At 35.6% G+C, this 21,011-nt stretch overlaps 1 protein-coding gene across 1 annotated transcript; it reads right to left on the bottom strand.

The window, feature by feature from the left end:
• On the bottom strand, positions 1-20,829 carry LOC114539648 (SCO-spondin-like). Its single transcript, XM_028560262.1, has 27 exons — positions 20,740-20,829; positions 20,078-20,200; positions 19,862-19,984; positions 18,450-18,563; positions 17,826-18,095; positions 17,107-17,631; positions 16,115-16,231; positions 15,416-15,800; positions 13,991-14,364; positions 13,737-13,856; positions 13,484-13,600; positions 12,899-13,012; positions 11,189-11,455; positions 9,767-10,297; positions 8,994-9,107; positions 7,584-7,697; positions 7,190-7,459; positions 5,313-5,831; positions 4,625-4,741; positions 4,154-4,535; positions 2,655-3,022; positions 2,185-2,304; positions 1,949-2,068; positions 1,246-1,356; positions 451-720; positions 54-112; positions 1-12 (listed from the first exon to the last, which is right to left on the bottom strand). The coding sequence occupies exons 3-27, from the start codon at positions 19,902-19,904 to the stop codon at positions 1-3; spliced, it is 5,553 nt and encodes a 1,850-aa protein (XP_028416063.1). The 5' UTR covers positions 19,905-19,984; positions 20,078-20,200; positions 20,740-20,829.
• Between the last annotated feature and the right edge of the window lie 182 nt (positions 20,830-21,011).

The following is a 21,011-nucleotide window of genomic DNA, read 5'->3' as shown; positions in this document are numbered from 1 at the left end:
TTAAGTATCGACCTCGAACAACCACTCGTACGTTGTAGACATGCTCCAAATACTTTCACACCATAATCACTTGTTATTACTTGACCACTTCCGTGCTTGGAAATGTTTACGCCTTGAAAGATAATGTTAATTTAGTGTTGATAATACTGTCGACCGAGTGCAATTTCTTTAATGAGGTATATAGATATCTAAATCTATTATATGAGTATCATATATCGAATTACAATAATTATAACTAATAATTATACCATGGCTTAAATGTCAATAATCGATTCTTTCCTAGAGAAAGCCTGTTCGCAGTTCAGGCATGGAGCAAGTTAATTTTCAGGTTCATATAATTATTTTGACGTAGCACACCCCACACTCCAATCAAAAAATAGGTTTAGTACAACCAAGATATGAGGCCGAACATTCATTGCAAGAGAAGGTCGTACGTCATTATTACCTCACCTTTATATGAGAACGGCAGTGTTACCTCACCACCATTAACTGAAGTTGATCCCCTTTTGAGTTTAATAGTTACATCCCGGAAGATGACTGTTATTGATTTCGTACATGTTACTAGTCCATTTCCACAAGGTTCATTTTCTTGTCTTACTTCAAATGTGTTGTTTACTCTGTCTTTAGCCAGAACATATTCGCATTTACCCATGAAGTCAAAACGTTTTCCATCGAGTGTCCTGTAATGAGGATCTCCATAAGCTACACACGTCGCTTCAGCTACACAAAAATTAAGAAATAGAGAAATCATGAATATTAACATTGTCCCTGAAAGGACTTCCAGGCAGTAGGTCGCTAGCCTATTTTTTAAAAAAATATTTTCTAATTTTTGCTAAAGTTAAACACAGGGGAAATATAAATAATATACTACATAGGCTTTTTCTTCCTTGCATATCCTAAAATAACTGATCGACTGATTGCCTAATACTGACGGTCTGACTGGCCTACCGTGCGTCCTATTGGGAGGGGGGGGGTGCAAGTACAAAACTGACTGAGAATAGGGTGTGGTCTGCAGAATTTGCTAGAGATGATAGGCGCAGCCCTCGTCTATTATAATTGAAATTCGAGATATACGTGGTGTTTTTCAGAGCACATATATCAGTAGTTTTGGTCGCGGAAACGCTCTTGTTCCGCATTATTTTTATATGCTAAAGATATGATTCCCGTCTGGCATCTTACTGTCAAAATTGATCAAATCTACGCAACATTATAATTTACTAGATAAAAAACAAAAACATATTTTACCTAAAAGACAATCAGGTTCTTTATAATCGTCTTTGCAAACACACTTAAAGAGGCCATTCACTTGATCACATCGTTCATTCTCACCACAACTTATAACACTGCAGTTGGTTGCTGGAAATAAATAAATTTATTTATAAAATTTATACAAACCGTACAAAGTTTCCGAACAAAATGCACGTATTTTATTATTTGCTGCATATAAAATTGCCAGTAGCCACCTACGAGAAATAATTTGTGGTATTCTGTAATAATGACGTCATGTATATGAATAATAGTTTCCACAATTTTTTCATGCGAGCAAAGACTGTTTTGAGAAAATAAAATTAGGCGACGTTTGCACACGTTCCTAAACACGATGTCAATTAAGAAACTTTTGGACGTAAAGGATTTTGAAGACACTAAAAATACACTAAAAATATTTAAAACATATTTATATAGGGGAGAAGAAATTAAATGTTTGACACGGCACATTAGCTGAGGTCTTGAAGTTGTTTCACACCTAAGCGAGGTTACTAATAAAATGCCTGTTGAATTCAGCTTCCGTCATAATTTTGGGAATTATGATAATCCTCAACGCCATCTCATTATTATTCGAAGTCTAGCAAACTATTCAGAACATAATGCTGAAATGAGACTCGTTGTCAATAAAATGAAAAGTTAAAATGAACGGTTTGCGCACTTGCAAGCTCTATAACTAATATACCTTCACAATCACGGCCATTTCCTTCAAAACCTTCATCACAATCACACCGGAATGACCCAATATTATTTGAGCAGGTAGCATTTTGGTGGCACGGGTTGTTTACTGAACATTCGTTGATATCTACAAGTGAATGTAAAGTTATGTTTCAGAGATATTTACAAGTGAACAAGTAATTTGGTGCCATATTATTAAAAAGCGTTGCTCAATAAACACTGTCCAAAAGAACAATGGAATACCTTCACAATACGAGCCATTTCCTGAAAAGCCATCGTTGCAGGAACAATTAAAACTACCGAGAGAATTTGCACATGAAGAGTTCACGTGGCAGAAAGTTCCAACACAACATTCATCTTCGTCTACATGATGTGAAAGGAAACATTTTTTATTATAAAACAACGTGTAAACGCGATACTAGTTACAGAAAGTTAGAAAGAATATTTTATGAAAATTTTGTAGGAATCCTAAATCACTATCTGTTACAAAATAGTCACCATCAACAAAAAGTTATAAAGCGTTATAATGCTCGGAGAGTAGCTGTGCTCGGCAAATGTATCTGCGACAATAGACCCGAGTGATTCGTCTTGTCACACCACAGCCAAGACTCTCAGCTACAACAGCGCAAAATAATGATACACGAAATATTTCAGAACAACCAGAAGAAACCACTAGCTATCAATTAGTTTTCCTTGTACATATACAAACTTACCATATGTAATAATAAGGTCGGATATAGCATAATCATAGGTAATGTTTCCTTGCTTTTCAAGCGATGCTTTTAAATATCTATCGATAGAGGTGCTGCCTTTTTTAAGGACATACAAATTAAAAACATCGGTTGCCAACTCGATTTGGTCAGCATATGTGATGTTTAAATACACTGTTTCCTCGTTCATGGAAGTTTTCATAATCTTGTGCACGCCATCTTGGAAATTAGCCCAGTAGATAACATCATCGTATTCATCAACGGAAATCGACTGCGCTGAGCCAAAAACGTTGTCGAACAGTTTCATGGAGCCATCAGCTGGATTGTAACGAATGAATGGAGGATTATTTGCCCGGGCTATGTAGAGATAACTACAAAAAAAGAAAGAGTCAGTTATGAGTTATCCAATTTTTTTGCTTTTTGTTCGCATTTCGACAAAATAAGAAAAAGATTCTGTTTCTGACCAACAATTTGTCAACTGTTGGATTATATCGTTATGTAACGGAGTTCGTGATTTGCGGTTAGGATAGGGTGGCGGTTAGGGACTGGGATCAAAAAGAAAATATTTCGTGCAAGCAACATGACAGCAGTACCAACTGCTGTCATATGAAACTTTAAGGAAGTTTAGGAAGGCGACTTTTACCATAGCTAGCCCAGTATTATCGTAAACTTATAAAAATCACAAAATTAAACACACTAAATTTCTACGCTAAAAAATTTTAGGACCCTATAATGAAGGTCCACTTCCAAACCTATACTGATCAAGGGAGAGAAAACTTCTCATTATTACAGCGGCATAGCATAGACTAGAGGTTTAAAGGGTCTTAACATCGAGCGGAATTGTCCACACTTCAAATTCAAGCCAGGAACAGTTAACTAATGGAAAAAATGGGTCAACTATAGGTCCTCCGGCAGTAATCGAACCAACGCATTTGCGATGCCGGTGCAATGCTCTTGCCACCGCAGAGCTACAGAGGTAGCTGAAAAGAGCGTAAGCGTGGTTAATGTGTATAATGGTAATGCTGGGAATAGGCAAATGACCGGCATCGCAAAAGCGTAGGTTCGATTCCCGCCGGAGGACCAATAGCTGACATGTTTTTCCTTCAACTGTTCCTGGCTTATATATATATATATATATATATATATATATATATATATATATATATATATATATATATATATATATATATATATATATATATATATATAACCTCATCTCAAAAATTCTCTCAATTTTTTTAGAAATCGAATCATTGTTGGCCCTCTCTTTTCCATTTTTTGTGCACAAAAAGAATAATCTCTTATTTAACTTGAATACCATGAGAATTAACGAGAAATCCATGGGACATTACTATTTAGAGCCATTTAGAATAACTGCATTTGCATCAATAAATATAACGCTAACTATATCTACGTCAATTGTATGAACGGTCTATCATCATCTCTACAAAATTAATTTTTTGAAGATATATTATCCTATTATGCCAACAGAAAATATTTACCCGTTAGTCATGTCTATCTCCACATCTTTCACAGATGCCACATCGCTAAGATCATCAACGGCAGTGTTCTGACCATCAGTAATATTGTACATCCAAATTCTTGAATGCAAAGCATGATAATAATATATCACATTTCGTCTTCCATCAACAGTGAAGAAGTCCGCATCTTTGAGTGACATTACGGTGACATCAGATCCATCCAGGTAGTAACTTATTATTTCCTGAGAGATGTAGAGATACAACCGTTTGTTGATACCATCATATGACAATAAGGCGTTTGCTCGATCGTCAACCTTCATTGGGATATTTGTGGAGTTTTCTGTATTATAAGACACCGTTCCCAATGATGTTGAGAAGAATAAATATGGTATTTGGCAACGATCTATAAACAAAGTTTTTTTATTAGTGTATTAGCAAGGTAGAATGCACTAGATCTTATAATTATTGTGTTATAATTAACATTGATCCTACCCTTAATTTCACATCTATCTCCCAGGAATCCTGCAGGACAACTACATTCAAACGACGAGGAATCAACATTTTTACAACTTCCGCCATTATAACACGGAGCACTTGCACATGGGGTACCTGTTGAGACATTAATGGCAAAAATTTAATTCTACACATTTACTTCATTGCTCTAATCTGGCTGCGTAATACGAAAAGTTTATGCCGTGATCACGTAAAAGGGCAAAAACACTTTTCCTTGAGAATTTGAAATAAAAATATATACAGGGTGTACCAAAAAATTGCAAATGCCATAATTTGTATGCGCGAAATCAGACATTAGGACTTCAATGGTTGTGCAATGCAATTACGCTTCATGTATTTGAAAAATACGTTTTCTAGGGTTATCAAAACACGCTTAAACTTATGAGTTTGATTATGAATGGCTCAGTTAAGAACAGAACTAATTTTAATTCACTTTGTGTGGTTATTTTAATAGTACTGCACGTGGAAATGTATTTTTAAATTCCAAAAGCGTAGCTACTTAGTTGCACAGCCATTACAAATCAGTATGGTATTTGCAGTTATTTTATACACTCTGTATCAGGTATTATAATTTATACTAATCCAGGTTCCAATTTAGATGTAAGAAAAATATTGCAGAGAAGAAAACATCGCTATTGTGCTAGTCTTCAGAATATTTGTTACTTACGACAAATTGCATATTCATTTAATTCCATCCACTTTATATTAACATGGGGTGAACAATCATCAGCATAAGCTTCAAGAGCTTGACAATAACAAACAACAGGATCATCTTCACAAGCACACATATCATATTCACAATCTGCAATATATCCTTCTTCAGTTGCATTGATATAACTGGAACAATTACTGAAGGGTGGTTTAAGTAATGCTGAACAATTCTCTCGTGCTATCAATCTTCTCTCTAAATTGGCGTCACATGGGTGGTCCACTGTAGTTGCATTTTCACATGTAGGATCAACTTTCCAAGAATTTCCAAACTCTACTGGATCAGTTACGATTGTTCCGTAAGACGTCCAGAAATCATCATCTTCCATTTCGTTATAATAACCACATAAACCTGATGTTCTGTTCAAGTATCGACCTCGAACAACCACTCTTACGTTGTAGACATTGTTCCAAAATACATTCACACCATAATCACTTATGACCGATGTTCGACGGTTCTCAGTTGTGATGTTGACACCTAAAAACGAAAGAACAAAAAATATAGCTGAAACTTGAAAAAATCGATTCTTTATTGTCATAGCTTGTTTTGATTAAGCTTATACACATCACGGTGTATAAAAAAGTACCCCTTATTAAAATGAAACTTCTGCTGGAATTTGGATGCATGATTATAATATAATGATCATAAAAGCAAAGTAATTACGTTAAGGCATTAAAATTGAGCGTCTCGTTTTACATTTTAAGCATCCTTGAGTTTGGCATAATAATAAAACATTCAAATTCGAAGAAAAGCCTGATTTTAGTGGGGGGGTACTTTTTTATACAACCTCTGCAAGGTGTATAAATAAAAGAGGACCTTTAGAAATCAAATTATTGGTATAATTTAAATGTCAGATCAATTTTCTAAGCCCATGGGTGGACAAACATGCACAATCGAATAAAATCTAACGCAGGCACGAATTAACTTTTTGAATTGCTCATTAATTTCGCATGCACCGGCGTTGCTCCGCCTCCAGGTTGTGCTTCTCAGTTTTTACCGGTGGATTTCAATCAAGAATCTTTCTCAAAACGTGTTTGTACGTACGTATTTTTTACGTCTGGATATACTGTAAGTCTGGACGATAAAAACTCTTTTTTGACCATGCATTATCGTGCAGAATTTTGCTTTTAGAAGTTATGTCAAATTCCCAGGAGCAGAAAGGTTTTTGTGCTTGAAACAAAGATATGTAATATACGCACAAAGCTGACAATATTTTACGCATCCAAGGATACACCCTGTATAGTGGATTGCTCTAGTAAAATATGTAAATGTCGTAGCTATACGATAATTAGCCAATTTATTTCAGGTTTTGGTAATTGGATAAGGAATTTAAAGGAATTCTCCTTTTGGGCGGAAAGGACAGGAGAATTTCCTTTGTAGGTGAGTTCTCATGCGGCGTTTAGACAAAGGAAACTTTCCTGTCCTGTCCGCCCAAAAGGAGAATTTTCTTGAGTGGAAACTAGCCTTAACAATGTTGAAAATGCCACTATAATGAGTATAATGTACACAATAACTTCATGCATGAAACGGCCTAATGCAGCCTTGCATTCACTTCCACAATCTAAATTTTTTATATGTAAGGCACAGATGACTAGATGTGAAACGCGATTCATGGGAACTATTAAACTTTCTTTTCCTCAAATTTTATTAAAGTCGTGTATTCCTGTGAAGTAATTTTGTTCACTTGAAAGAAAATACTTGAGGAGAAAAGACTCAATTTTCTAGAGGAAGTTAAGTAAGCATTCAAGATTGTAGGTTTTACAAAATTCAGGTAATTTTACATGCAGTTATTCTATTACATTAATTATCTATTTAGATACGTCATATCACCTCACCTTTATATGAGAACGGCAGTGTTACCTCACCACCATTAACTGAAGTTGATCCCCTTTTGAGTTTAATAGTTACATCGCGGAAGATGACTGTTATTGATTTCGTACACGTTACTAGTCCATTTCCACAAGGTTCATTTTCTTGTCTTACTTCAAATGTATTGTTTACTCTGTCTTTAGCCAGAACATATTCGCATTTACCCATGAAGTCAAAACGTTTTCCATCGAGTGTGCTGTAATGAGGATCTCCACGAGCTACACACGTCGCTTCGACTAGAAAGATAGAAGAAGAAAACTGTTTTAAAAGAAAAATGCAGAAACTTGAAAAAATGGGGGAGGTGTTGCTCTAAGAAAAATGGGTATTTTTACTAAGCAGATTTAGTTGTGTTACACTTACTTATGTCTTCACAAGTCTCGCCTTTATAGTCTTCATGGCAGACGCATTGGTATGTATCACCTATTTTTTCACAAACTTGATTTTTTGAGCAAGAGAGGTCATTACAGCTCTTCACTAAACAAACATAATGAAAACTGGTATTTTTTAAATATCCTAACGTATTTTCAATCTATTGTTAGTGGGCTGGTTTTCATTGCCAGAGAACAATTCGGGAAGTGTATCTTGCCATGTTCCCGCTAAATTAACACCCAGAAATCACGGGTCGTTTTTTTTGTGTCCCCAAAACTGATCATTGGTGTATTGCCTTACCATTGTTAATCTTCTACTAGAACTTCGAAATGGCTAATACAGAAGGAAACAAATAGATTCGATAGTTTCAGGATTCTTTTCAAAAGATAGGAAGTATCAATAAAACTGCAATACTAGAACACAATTAACACTTATTTACTGCGACCGAAGGAAACATTATGTTTTGTGGACCCGAGACCTGTCGATATTTCACGAGGCGAAGCCGAGTGAAATATCGACGGTCGAGGGTCCACTAAACATAATGTTTTCTGAGGTCGCAGTAAATAAGTTTTTTATTATATACCACTTGTCAAAGAAAAACTAAAGTTTGTCGAGCTCTTTTTTGTTTAATTGTTCAAACGTTGGTGGGATCTTTTTTTCTACACAATATTCTCTGAGGATATTCGTTGCTTGTTTGGTCACTTTCTTCGTTGACTCAGAGTCTTTATTAGCCAGCAAGCTGTCTATTTCGTCGCTAGTATTGCTGGCAAATCTTTCCATTCTAGTTTTTAACAGTTGTCAAAAACAAACGCTGCGAAGGACGAAGGTCAACTTAGCCCAATGTCAACTAAAGGTCAGATGTCCACGAGTGCAGCACGTGATTAAAGTTGTTATTTCCCATGAAATAATGCATTGTTTCCCCCTGCTGGGGGTCGCGCGGGCGACATCAAAATTTCGTCACTCTCACGTAATTCGCTCTCGACCAATGAAACGCTACGAACACCAAACTTTGACAAGTGGTATATAATAATATGAATTTCTTATCAAAATATTCAGCAGCAAATTAAACTAACGAACTTGGATGGCTAGATCTTTTAAAACTTCGACGAATAACTCGCGAATGTTATGAATATAAATGCCCATTTTCGCTTAGGTGCAATTTAGCTGCACTTTGTGGTGGACATAAGGGAGCCATATAAAAGTACCCCTTATTTGTACATCCGGAATCTATTCATACATCCATCAAAGGAAGAAATCGACTAAAAGCGAAACAAAATGCATTCACTATTTACACCGCCCTGCCATTTTCTCAATCTGTTTCAAGATTGAAATCGTGTATGAAATAGTATGGTTATATGCGATATCTTGTCGCTATAATAATTTTGCTTAATGTGTCATTACCTTCGATTTCACAGCGTTGACCAGTAAAACCAGCAGGACAGTCGCATGTGAACGTCCCAGAGGTCTCTGAACAAGTACCATCATTATAACAGGGGAAGCTTGCGCACGGAGAGGCTAGAAAAAATTATTTCGTGAGGCGATATTCCACAAAAAAATAATGTTTCCTTTGGTCATGGTAAATAAGAGTTACACAAAACTATGGGAAGTAACAAGGAGGAATTTCGTTCTCAACCAATACGCATATTATTTGTTTACATTTTTCAGGCAGAGCCAATCAGAATTCCTAACTTTTTAATACTTCATGTAAAATGGCTAATTATGTAACTTTTTATTCGAAGTAGTCAAGATTAATGCATTCTGATTGGCTTACTGAAAATGTAAACAAATATGCTGATTGGTCTAAAACGAGATTCCCCCTTGTTCCGGGGAATCCGAAGCAAAGGGAGATAAGCATGCACTAATCTCATTCATTTATGCAATCTTTGCACCGCAGGCTTCAAAGTGATTGATTTATTTAGGCGCATGTTGGTTATGGCTATGCGCACATGAGCGTCGTTTTCAACCGTTTTAAAAAACGTTTTTGTCTATTAATTTTATTGCTTCGATGTCAAGGAAAGATCAGGTTGATTTATGTCATTCACGATCCAAGAAAAAATATGATCAAATTATCTTCAACTGTAAATTGACTGTGTTTGAGATCGTTTTGGCATGAAAAGGAATGCGAAAACGCTTGAAAACGTTACTGTGTGTACATAGCCTATGTGATAACTTACTGCAACTGGAATTGTACTGGGGCAAAGAGAGCCAGTTGATTTTCTCGCCTTCTGATTCACAATCAGAAACGTAAGCAGCTAAGATTTGACACAAACAGGCATCAGGATTACGATCACCACAGGCACAGACATCAAATTCACAGTCTTTGATGTATCCTTCTTCCGTCGCATTTATTTTGCTTGCACAGGCATTGAAAGGAGAATAAAGCAAAGCTGAACAGTTATCTCGAGCTCTCGCTGCCAACACCGCATCCTTATCACATGGATTAGCATGAACACTAGCATCATCACAGTTCGGGTCAACTTTCCAAGAATTACCAAACGCTACTGGATCAGTTACAATTGAACCATTCCAGGTCATGAAGTCATCTGATGTCATGTCGTTATATGTACCACAGAGACCATCCGTTTGATTTTTATATCTACCCAGGACAGTAACTCTCACGTTCGCAGCGTTGTTCCAGAAAATTTCTAGCCCAATATCAGTTGTTACTAATATATTATTGCCAGAAGGTTTTGAAATAGTTACCCCTAAAAATTATAAAAGAAAATGTTTATCAGTTTACTGTTCCTTTTAAGAAGACTCACTCTTGGAGAGAAATTACATAATAAATTCATATTAATTTGAAATAAGAACAGAAAATATCAATTTAATTATATTATATTACTATGATTGTTTGAAGTGGAAGTAAGGGCCGTCAGATATTCAGACTGAGCATCGTATTTTTTTAAAAAAGATTAAAATATTCAAACAGCTTGTTTATATAATTATACGGACTTGACTTCCGTTTCCAAATGATTTGAACAATTTTATGCAAGAAATGTAGACAGTAAATCTTTGGTAATCTGCATGAGCCGACGGTACCTGGGTTAAGGTTCAAGCGGTCTAGAGGGCCATTAACGCCTGTATTCAAAAAGCTCACCCACAGTATCACTCATTGAGGGTCATGATTATATTATTTTGTTATTACTGATCAATGAGAAGCAGAAGGACTAAAAGTAAAACACTGAAAATCAAGCCTTTATTAGAGTGGCCGTGGAAATAACGTCATAGAACTCGGAAGATAGAGATAGATCTTCCACTTATGAAGTTATATGCGAGCGAGCTTTAATTTTTTTAGAATACAGCGTTCAGTGATACGCAAGGGAAAGGTGGGGCTAAAATTTTAGCATCTGGTCTGAGGGTCATACACGTAGTTTAGTCCGCCCTGTTTTTGAGAGTGTCAGGATTATCTATGTCATTGTTCATCATTTTCCATCGCACAATGTTTTTTTTTGTGTTTTTTTTAATAAGTGCGCCCAATATTTATATGATATAAAGATGATATAATTTTTTATTTACAAATGTGGGCTAGGAGCCTACCATAAACCATATGGCTTTTATTATATTTTAATGTTCGATGGGAAGAAAGCTTAACTTACCTCCATACGTGCCAAGATCTCCTACGCTGTCATTAATCATAATACTACCTCTGGCAAGTTTTATGGTTAACATTGGTAAGGATATAGTAACTGATTTCGTACAAGTCGCAAATCCGTTACAAACTTCATTCTTTTGTCTGATCTCAAAAAGAGGGTTCGTACTCTTGTGTCGGGCCAGTACGTACTCACAATCGCCCATAAAGTCGTACGTTGTTCCATCAAATGTTGAGTAGTGTGGATCACCTCGAGCTTTGCAAGAGGCTTTCACTAAAAGAAAATTTTAAAACTGATTGTAAAGTTGTACTAAAAGAAGCGATAAAATTAACGGTACAGGGCTGCATATGTCAAATTCTTTCAATGATGCAGGCTTATATACTTTATAATATAAATTTTGATTATTCTTACGGAAGTCACAATAACCTAAATGGTTTATGCATTATGCATGCCCAGTGTTTGCATTCTTTACATGGCCAGAAATTTCTGATATAATCAACATTCTACTTCCGAAAAAAAATTTGCACACGGTGTCAAACTGTGGCCGAGTGAGTCTATAGTAAACTGCATAACACAAAGACTTTAAACGCTAAAATTTTACTATTAGTACGTCGGTTGTAATTTGAGTTGATTGCCAGTAGCAGAATAGTTATTCTGAATATTTTGAAGTTGATTTTCAAAATTTTTCATTAGTATTCTTCCTACTTTTCCAAGCTTAAGTTTTATCCATTTATCACGTTGAATACCATATTATAAAACGGGTGTAGAAATGCAGTAAAATAAACCCAAACAAGAAAACATTACCCAAGGAACTTCGATATGCCTTGATTTACAAGAAATAACTAGGGAAATTTGTAAACTCTCCATGCTTTTCTAAAATTTGCCGAATTCGAGAATTCGACATTTGAAGAATATAATTTATAGAGCAGCAAATGACAAATATTTGAAAGAATATCCAAATTATTTTCGTCAATCCTCATATTCCATGTCCGCGATTTCTGGCAATGATTTGTTTTAATTGTGGTTCGTGCTCTGCGTTCGAATAAATTTTACTGTTGTTATCAACGCGAAGAGAAAAGGTTTAAAAACGCGTTATATATACTGCAAAAAATTAATTTGAAAAAGAAAAAAAAAATTTAAAAATATGAAAAGAGATATTCAACTTTGTGAACAAGCGATTAACAAAGATTAAGAGGAGATTTTTTATTATGTCGCGTATTTTGGCGGGAAAACGCTCAAAACCTAAAATCTTTTCGGCGTACCACTCAAAATCCATTTATTTTACCGTCATTCTTTAGATTATGTTGTGAACTAAGTTTTGAACTGTATTTGGTGAATGCAAAACACCAAACAAAGGAGTTATTACAAAATATAATGCGGCGGCTATCAACAATGTTATAATGTCAACACCATTATAACTGAAATGAATACAAAAGAAGCTTCGATTCAAGTGTCATTTTCTTCTCGGCGTATCCCGAGAAATCTTTTCATCTTCACAATATTTTGAGATTACACAGTAAACATACTTTCTGGATGCTTTTCAGGTTTGCAAAACATTATTAATGCTGAAAATTTTAGTGTTGCATGAAGATATAACTGAGGTTTTGAGCATATATTACGCGACATAGAAAAATATCTCCTCTTAATGTAAACATTTGCTTTAACCGGTTTTCGACCTCTTTTTCACTTTCTTTAGAAACTAAAGAAGAAACTTACGAAGTTCGCTGCAATCGGCACCAGTATAATCATCATGACAGACACACTGAAATATCCCGCCCACGTTGTCGCAAACCTGATTCTGTCCGCATTCCAGAACACTGCAGTTGGTTGCTGAAATTAAAAATAAATGCATGAGAGACTGTATGAGGATCTGTTATTTATACCTTAATTATTTTTAAAAAAGACAGGTAAACAATCATGATAACAGGTCTCGAACAAAACGTCGTAATCTCGTCATGCTAACAGCCTTTTCAGCTTGTATGCAAATCAAATCACACGGTATGAAATGGTTAAGTTTTATTAGCTTTTCCTTGATCACAACATCTGAAATGGTTAATTTGCAAGCAAGCTGAAATGGTCTATTGCCTGTCTCAGACGTCAAACTTTTTATGTGCCGAATCGAGTAGACTATAGCTCAAATAGACTTTAGCTCAATAACATGAGGTTCGGCACAAGAAAAGTTCTACGTCTGAAATGGGCCTAAGCAAATGCATGACCAGGGAAGATATAAAACAGAAGAGAAAATTATGATTCCACAATTAATCAACATAATACACCTTTTTGGAGTTTTTTGACAAATACCTGCACAATCTACGCCACTGCCAGTGAAGCCTGGATTGCAATCACATTTAAAAGATCCAGGATTGTTTTGACAAGTAGCGTTCGGATGACAACGTTCTTCAGCGCATTCGTCGATATCTGAGGAAGAAAACATTACGATATAATTGGATTTTGTTTTCTCAAAACATTTAGAGAGTGATTACATTGCATGGACAAAATGGATTTCTCTTCTGTTTCGTTTTGAGGCATATGCATTTTGATAAAATATGAATACCTTTACAAAATGTTCCATTTCCAGAATATCCATTGTTACAGGTGCAAGTGAAGTTAGCAACGGAATTGACACAGGTGGACTGCTCATGACAGAATGTGCCAATACAACATTCATCTTGATCTATATCAAGACAGAATACGCAAGTTTCGACATTTCACTAACGCTATAATATGATTTTTGTTCAATATTCATGATTTTTGTCCAACTTTGTTCAATATTCATAGCTGTATTCAGCTTCAAAATAAACATCTTACCAAATGCAACATCGATTCCTTTCGTTCCAATAGGAACAGTAATGTTTCCCATACGTTCCAGTGTGCTTTTCTTATATTTGTAGACCATTACATCAGAAACAAAAAGAACAAAAAGGTAGAGTTCATCATGAGCTATTTCAATCGTGGAATCAAAAGTGATATTTAAATCATTTGTGTAACCACCGTAGGAGGTGCTCATGACTCTTTGTTTCCCTGTATCAGCATCAAAGTTTACCCAATAGACCAGTTCGTTATCGCCATCAACAGACAAATCCTGAGGGAAATTGCCGACTACTTTGAGTACATTCAGATCTTTTGTGTCAACGTTATATCGGACTATATTTTCACCACTTGCTGCCGCGATTACCAAAAAGCTAAAAAACGTGCAATGAAAAATGTTAGAAAAAAGTTTCACAATAAGGAATTGACTTAAAGAACATTCCACAAACATTTTCATCACTAGATGGTCTTAATAGTGACATTATTCTTCAACTGAGATGACGCATTCGCTATATAAAGATATTTTCCATTTTGACCAGGTCTCAGTCGCACTGCATGACATCAAATTAACGGTTAGGGAGATATTTATGATTTATACACGGTCTCTATACCAGTGACCGCGGAAGATATCTTCATGTTCGCAGGCCGTAAAAACAAACAATTTAAATAGAAACTAATAATGCTGAACGTGAATATAGTACGAACTATTCGCCTGTTTAATTTCGGATTTTTTCGATTTCAGTAGTAATTTAGTAATTCAATTTAGTTTTTATTACATATACCGTGTATCTATAACTGAACGGTTCAATGTTATCTATTTGTTAAATAATATACACTTATTGTATGCTCCCGAGGGAAATGGTGAGTTTTGTTTTTCCAAGAGTCTGAATGTTTCCCGAGACGAAGTCAAGGACGTGCTTACAAACAATATTTTTACTGAATGTCGAAATGTCATTTTTTGTAAATCTTTATGGTTACATTTGCTCCGGCAAAAGCAGAGTTGAAATCGGCCGCGGAGATTGCGTTGCTAAATGCAATAATTATAAGGCACAGCATTTTTTGTTGACTTCCCAGTGTTTTCTGAATCCTTCTTTTATCAAAAGTTGAATTTCATCGCTTGAGAAGAAGCGTTGAGAAACGTTGTTTTTTAGTTTTCGGATCCATAGCTGTTTTATTTGTTATGACAAGAAGAGGGCAACAATTTTTCACTTGTTTTCCTGGCGGGAAACATTGCATTTATTTAAAGTAATGTGACTCCGAATGAACAAATCACAAATACACAGCACATAATTATATAAAAATATGTGGATAATCGCGTAATTTTTATATGCGTTATTATCGTTTTTCATGCACCACGGAGGATTCGCAAATAAAACACTGCAACACTGTAAAGTTCAAAGTACTAAAAAAACTTATTCAATTTACCCATTTTTGCTGTCCATATCCACGTCTTTAACACTGGTAACACTTTTCAAATCACTAACTTCAACGTTTTCCGAATCCGTCAAATTAAACATATAAACTGTGTCAGTTGATTCGTGAACGTAATAGATGATATTATTTCTTCCATCGACTGTGAATCTGGTAACCTGCCTCACTTCACCTAAATTTTTTAGGTCCGAACCATCTAGTTCCATGCTATAGAAGTTGTTTGAATTGTAGTAAAACAATCGTCGAGACACGGGATCATAATCCAAATCTTGCGCTCCTACGGTACTAATACGTCTTAATGTTGTCACGTTATCCAAAGTTACTTCGTAGTTTATTTCATTGTCGCCATAGGCTATGCGGGCAGGAATATCGCAAACATCTAAAAAATGAACAATTATTTTAAAAAAAATTAACACTGTTATTAGGTATCTACAATTAAGCCATAGGCATCGATGTGCAAAATTTCCGGTGCTTGATATGCAAAAAAAAATATTCATAATTGGCTTTGCCTCGATAACTTCGCTGCAAATTTCGTACTGTATTTCGTTACAAAATATCCACAACAGAACATCAGATTTCCAATTCGATGTGCTCCAATTTTTTGAATCACTCCCTAACCGTTCTTTTGCATTCATTAATTAGATTTTTAAACAAAAAAAAAAGAAAAAAAGAATAGGCAAAATATGGACTGACCTTTTATATCACAACGATCACCCACATATCCATCACGACATTGGCAGGTGTAGCTGGTGGCACCCTCGTCAACACAAGTTGCACCATTGAAACATGGAGAGCTTGCACATGGAGTACCTAAACACAGAATATTCAGAGAAAATAGTCCATGTGGGTAATAGAAAAAAATATATTATTATTGTTATTATACATCAATCTAATCGAGGTAATCCCCAGATATTCGATACGCGCAACAGCCATAAACTATGGTTCTGAAAATCGTTGTTTTATGTAGCAAAGTTACAGTATAGTTATTTATATAACATTAAAATTTAATAAAATATACATTTAACGAGAAAAATCAGGAAATCATTACTTAGTTATCATTAAATATTAGTGCTTTTCCAGTTGCTGTCAAGTCAACAAACTATATATTAAATAATACTTGCAAACAACAACTCAACAAACTATATATTAAACTATACTATTATAATAGTGAATAGTCCAAAGTGAAGATGAAATTGGCACGTACAACCCAAAAACTATTCGCTGGCGAGAAGATTATAGATCACATCACAGAGATAATATTCATGGCGTGATTGCACATGGAAGTATTTTTGCCAAAAAGCCATATTTGCCTGAATGATTTGGATTATTTGCATTGGGGGCTATCGACATACACCACATATCTAAAAACCTAAAACAAACTTTAAGACCACCTTTTTTGTCGCGTAGCAGATTTAAATGTTTAATAAGCAACAATTAAGGGGGAATTTCGTTTTGGACCAATCAGCATATTTGTTTACATTTTCAGTAAGCCAATCAGAATGCATAAATCTTGACTACTTACTTCCGGTATCAAATATTTAGGATTCTGATTGGCTCTGCCTGAAAACATGTAAACAAAGATGCATATTTGTTCAAAAAGAAATTCCCCCTTTTTACATTGCTTAGTTACGCGGCATTAGGGGAGCCAAAATTTAAAATTAGACTTCCAAAATTTGATCACTTACTGCATCGAGGGAAATCATTTTTCCAGTCAAAAGTCACCATCTCAGCGGCACACGCGGCAGCGTAGGAATCAAAAATTTGACAGAGACACGCGGCAGGGTTGTTTTCACAAGCACACATATCATATTCACAATCTGCGATGAAATACTGTTCTGTTGCGTTGATTGTTTCATTACACGCCCAAAATGGTGCCTTTAAGAGAGCTGAACAATCCCGTCGGGCAATTTCAGTACGATTGGGGTTTGTAATGCAGGGATGTTCAACTGTTGGCGCGTCAGCGCAAGCCGGATCCGTCTTCCACGAGTTACCAAATGCTGTCACGTTTCCTGCTGTCATATTACCGGATGTGAGGAAGTCATCGGAACTATCATCATTGAAAGTTCCACATAGACCAACAACCTTCTCCCGATATCGACCATACACCAGAATTTCAACATTAAATACATTGTTCCAAATGATTTTTATTGCGCCGTTCGTTACGCTGACTCGTGTCGCAGACCCTTCCTTGTAAATACTCATCATTGCATCTTGATAAAGAGCGAAATATTTTCATTTGGTGTGACATTTTTTGAAAATATACAATGTATTTTGCATTTAAACATTCCATTTCGTGACCTAGAATCAGTTTATTTATAAATTAAGGCCTGAAATTTGGAAAAAACGGTTGAAAGAATTGGAACTGATTTTCGATGATAAGGCTGAAAAAAAAGACATTTTTTACCTGTGTAATTCATAGGCGGGGTTATAGTTGCACCATTCACTTTTACACGGTTCCTTTCAAGGACAACAACATAATTAGGAATAGTGAGAGATATCGATTTAGTGCAGGCAACCAATCCACTGCCACAAGGCTCATTCACTTGTCGAATTTCGAAGGTGTTGTTTACAGAGTCTTTTGCCAAGGTATATTCACATGTGCCCATGAAGTCGTAGTGTGTGCCATCAAATGTCGTGTAATGTGGATCACCTCTGGCATAACATTTCCCCACGACTATAAAATAGAGACATGAAATCTAAACTAATTTCCAAAACAAAGTACTTAAAAAGTATGAAAAACACAGCCGCAACTTTTTCAAAGCAAACATAAATGAGAAACGAAGGAGCAAAGAAGAATATGAAATCTAAACTAATTTCCAAACAAAGTACTTAAAAAATATGAAAAACACAGCCGCAACTTTTTCAAAGCAAACATAAATGAGAAACGAAGGAGCAAAGAAGAATATCAAATCTAAACTATAGTTTCCAAACAAAGTACTTAAAAAATATGAAAAACACAGCCGCAACTATTTCAAAGCAAACATAAATGAGAAAAGAAAGAGCAAAGAAGAATATGCAGTTAACTTACTAAGTTCATCACAATTTTCCCCCTTATAATCTGGACTGCAAACACACTGATATATCCCATTTATTGACACGCACATTTCAGTTGAACCACAATTTAACACATCACAGTCGATTGCTAAAAAAAAGGGAGCGAAATGTTTTAGTACTGTAGGTAGGAAGCCCCGGAATTGAAATTTAAGTGCAATTTGATATTTCAGCGAAAGAGCCGAGCACGAGGAAACAACATCGTCCAGCCTCCACAAGGAAGCCGTCATGTGTATCTCTTCGTTTGCCTTTCTACATGTATGAAGTGAATACTGTGGTTTAAACGTGATATACAGGGTGTCCAAAAAAAAGTCCCTCCTACGGACGACTTGCGCTTTAGACTATATTTTGATCGAAGTAACAAGAGGATAATAAATCATCACAGGAAGAAAGATCTTACTTAAATTAGTGTAAATGAAAAGTTTGGCTGCAAATTTTGTAAAATACAGAAAACATAGCCAGAGGCATGCGAAGTTGACGAATTTTGTACAGTTTTTTATTACGTGCGGAAATGTGTAACTAAATTAGTTACATGCACTTCTGGCCGTAATACAAAAGTTAAGTATACAAAATTCCACAACTTCGCGTGGCTATATTTTCCGTATTTTACAACAATTCGTAGACAAACTTGACAGTTTTATTAATTTTAGTAAGCTCTCTAAGAAAATGTCCTTTTTATTGCCGAGGTAAGAAATTAGTCTAAAGCGCAAATCGTCCATTGAAATGAAGCTTTTGTTGGAATTTGAATGCATGATCAACGCAGTAGTGTGTAAAATTAATAGCAAAGTTATTAGGTTGCTTTCAATTGTGTTTCTATAAGGCAATAGGATTCTAACAAAAGCCTTGATTTCAATAGAGGGGACATATTTTGGGACACCCTGTACATTTAGGGGCTGATTACATGAGCCCTCTTACCCGAGATTCAACGAAGCGTGAGATGACTTTGAGGTATTGAAATAAGTCTTCATGATACCAAACAAGCACATGCTATTGTTGTGGTGATTATACGACTGCCAGGATCATGTTATTTGCTTATTTCAATACCTCAAATTCATCTCACGCTTCGTTGAATCTCGGGTAACCGGGCTCATGTAAACAGCCCCTTAGACAAAAATAGTGTTAGTAAAGTTACAATGTATAGAAAATCGTGACAAAGCCAGTAGGCAATTTCAACTTTGATTTGCATGACAAAAAAATCTTTTGTTTTTATGTAACGTCATAGATTTAATTGGGAGCAACTTGAAATCGAGCCACAATGATCGCAAAGATTGAGTTGTTTTCCGCCTCAATGGCATTTGTGATACGCAGAAACGTGCGCCATCTTTTGTGTATTTAGTAACTCCTGTGCAATAAAAGGCTAAAAAACTAAACTAGAAAAAAAATACTTACCCATACAGTCCTGTCCATCACCGCTGAAACCTGGCTTACACATGCACGTATAATTTCCAGGAATGTTGACGCAATCGGCATCAGCATGACAAGGGTATGTCGCATTATGACATTCGTTAGTGTCTGTACAGAAATAAAATTAATGTTAATAATATGATAAATAGATCCATATCGGAAATCTTTTGATAAATAAACGGCAAGTATAAAATTACTAACCATTACAATAGGTTCCATTGCCAGTAAACCCATCTTTACAAGTGCAAGTAAAATTCCCAATACCGTTCTTACATGTGGCATTGGCATGGCAAGGCGATGTGTCCTCTTTACATTCGTCAACATCTACGGCATACGAAATCTTAATTAATATTATACTCTCAACAATAACGTGCCAAAGTAAAACCTTTATACAACACTTCAAAACCTGCCATGGTAAGGATAGTACTTAAATTCACGAAAACAAATAAAAGGAACTTAGGGACTTAAAAATTCCTTCTAAATAGGTTCTGGTGAAAGCTCTCGCGCTAGCATCGAAGTAAGATTGAAATGTTTAGGGGCCGTTACACTGTAATAATCCGTTACACTCCAACAAGCCTAGTAGAGCCCGTGCTAGCCCATGGAGTAGTGAACCTTTATTTCTTGCCTAACGAGCGTTTTTTTTTCACTGCATTTTAAGTGCTGCTTCACATCGCGTGGCAGCTTTTGTAACAATTAAATCCGCCTTTTCTCCGGTAGTGTGTCCTTATACTCCCTTTCCCAAGCATCTCTTTCCATGTTCCGTTTTAAAGTAAGGATTTCGTTTCATCTCAATATGATTGATGTGATTGTCTGGATATGTATGTATTGATTGTTGATTGTATGTGACTAATCAAATTTCTCACCTTTACAAACTGTCCCATTCCCGCTGTAACCAGAATTACACGTACAGTTGAAGGAATTGTCATCATTTGCTGTACACGCAGCATTTGAGTCACAATTGTCGTAGTCGCAGGGGTTAAATACTGTAAAAATGAATGAGTACGATGATACATCTTTCAGACATTTCACAGGTTCAACAAACAATATACTTGCTATAACCATATACTTGCTATAAGGCAATATACACAATATACTTGCTATAAGGCAACATCTTACAACTTTGTTAAATGATAAT

Source organism: Dendronephthya gigantea, unplaced genomic scaffold, assembly GCF_004324835.1.
Source record: "Dendronephthya gigantea isolate DGI-Jeju-01 unplaced genomic scaffold, DenGig_1.0 000210F, whole genome shotgun sequence".
Lineage (NCBI taxonomy): Eukaryota > Metazoa > Cnidaria > Anthozoa > Malacalcyonacea > Nephtheidae > Dendronephthya > Dendronephthya gigantea.
The sequence above is the reverse complement of the archived record's forward strand: the minus strand, read 5'-3'. Positions and strand labels throughout refer to the sequence as shown.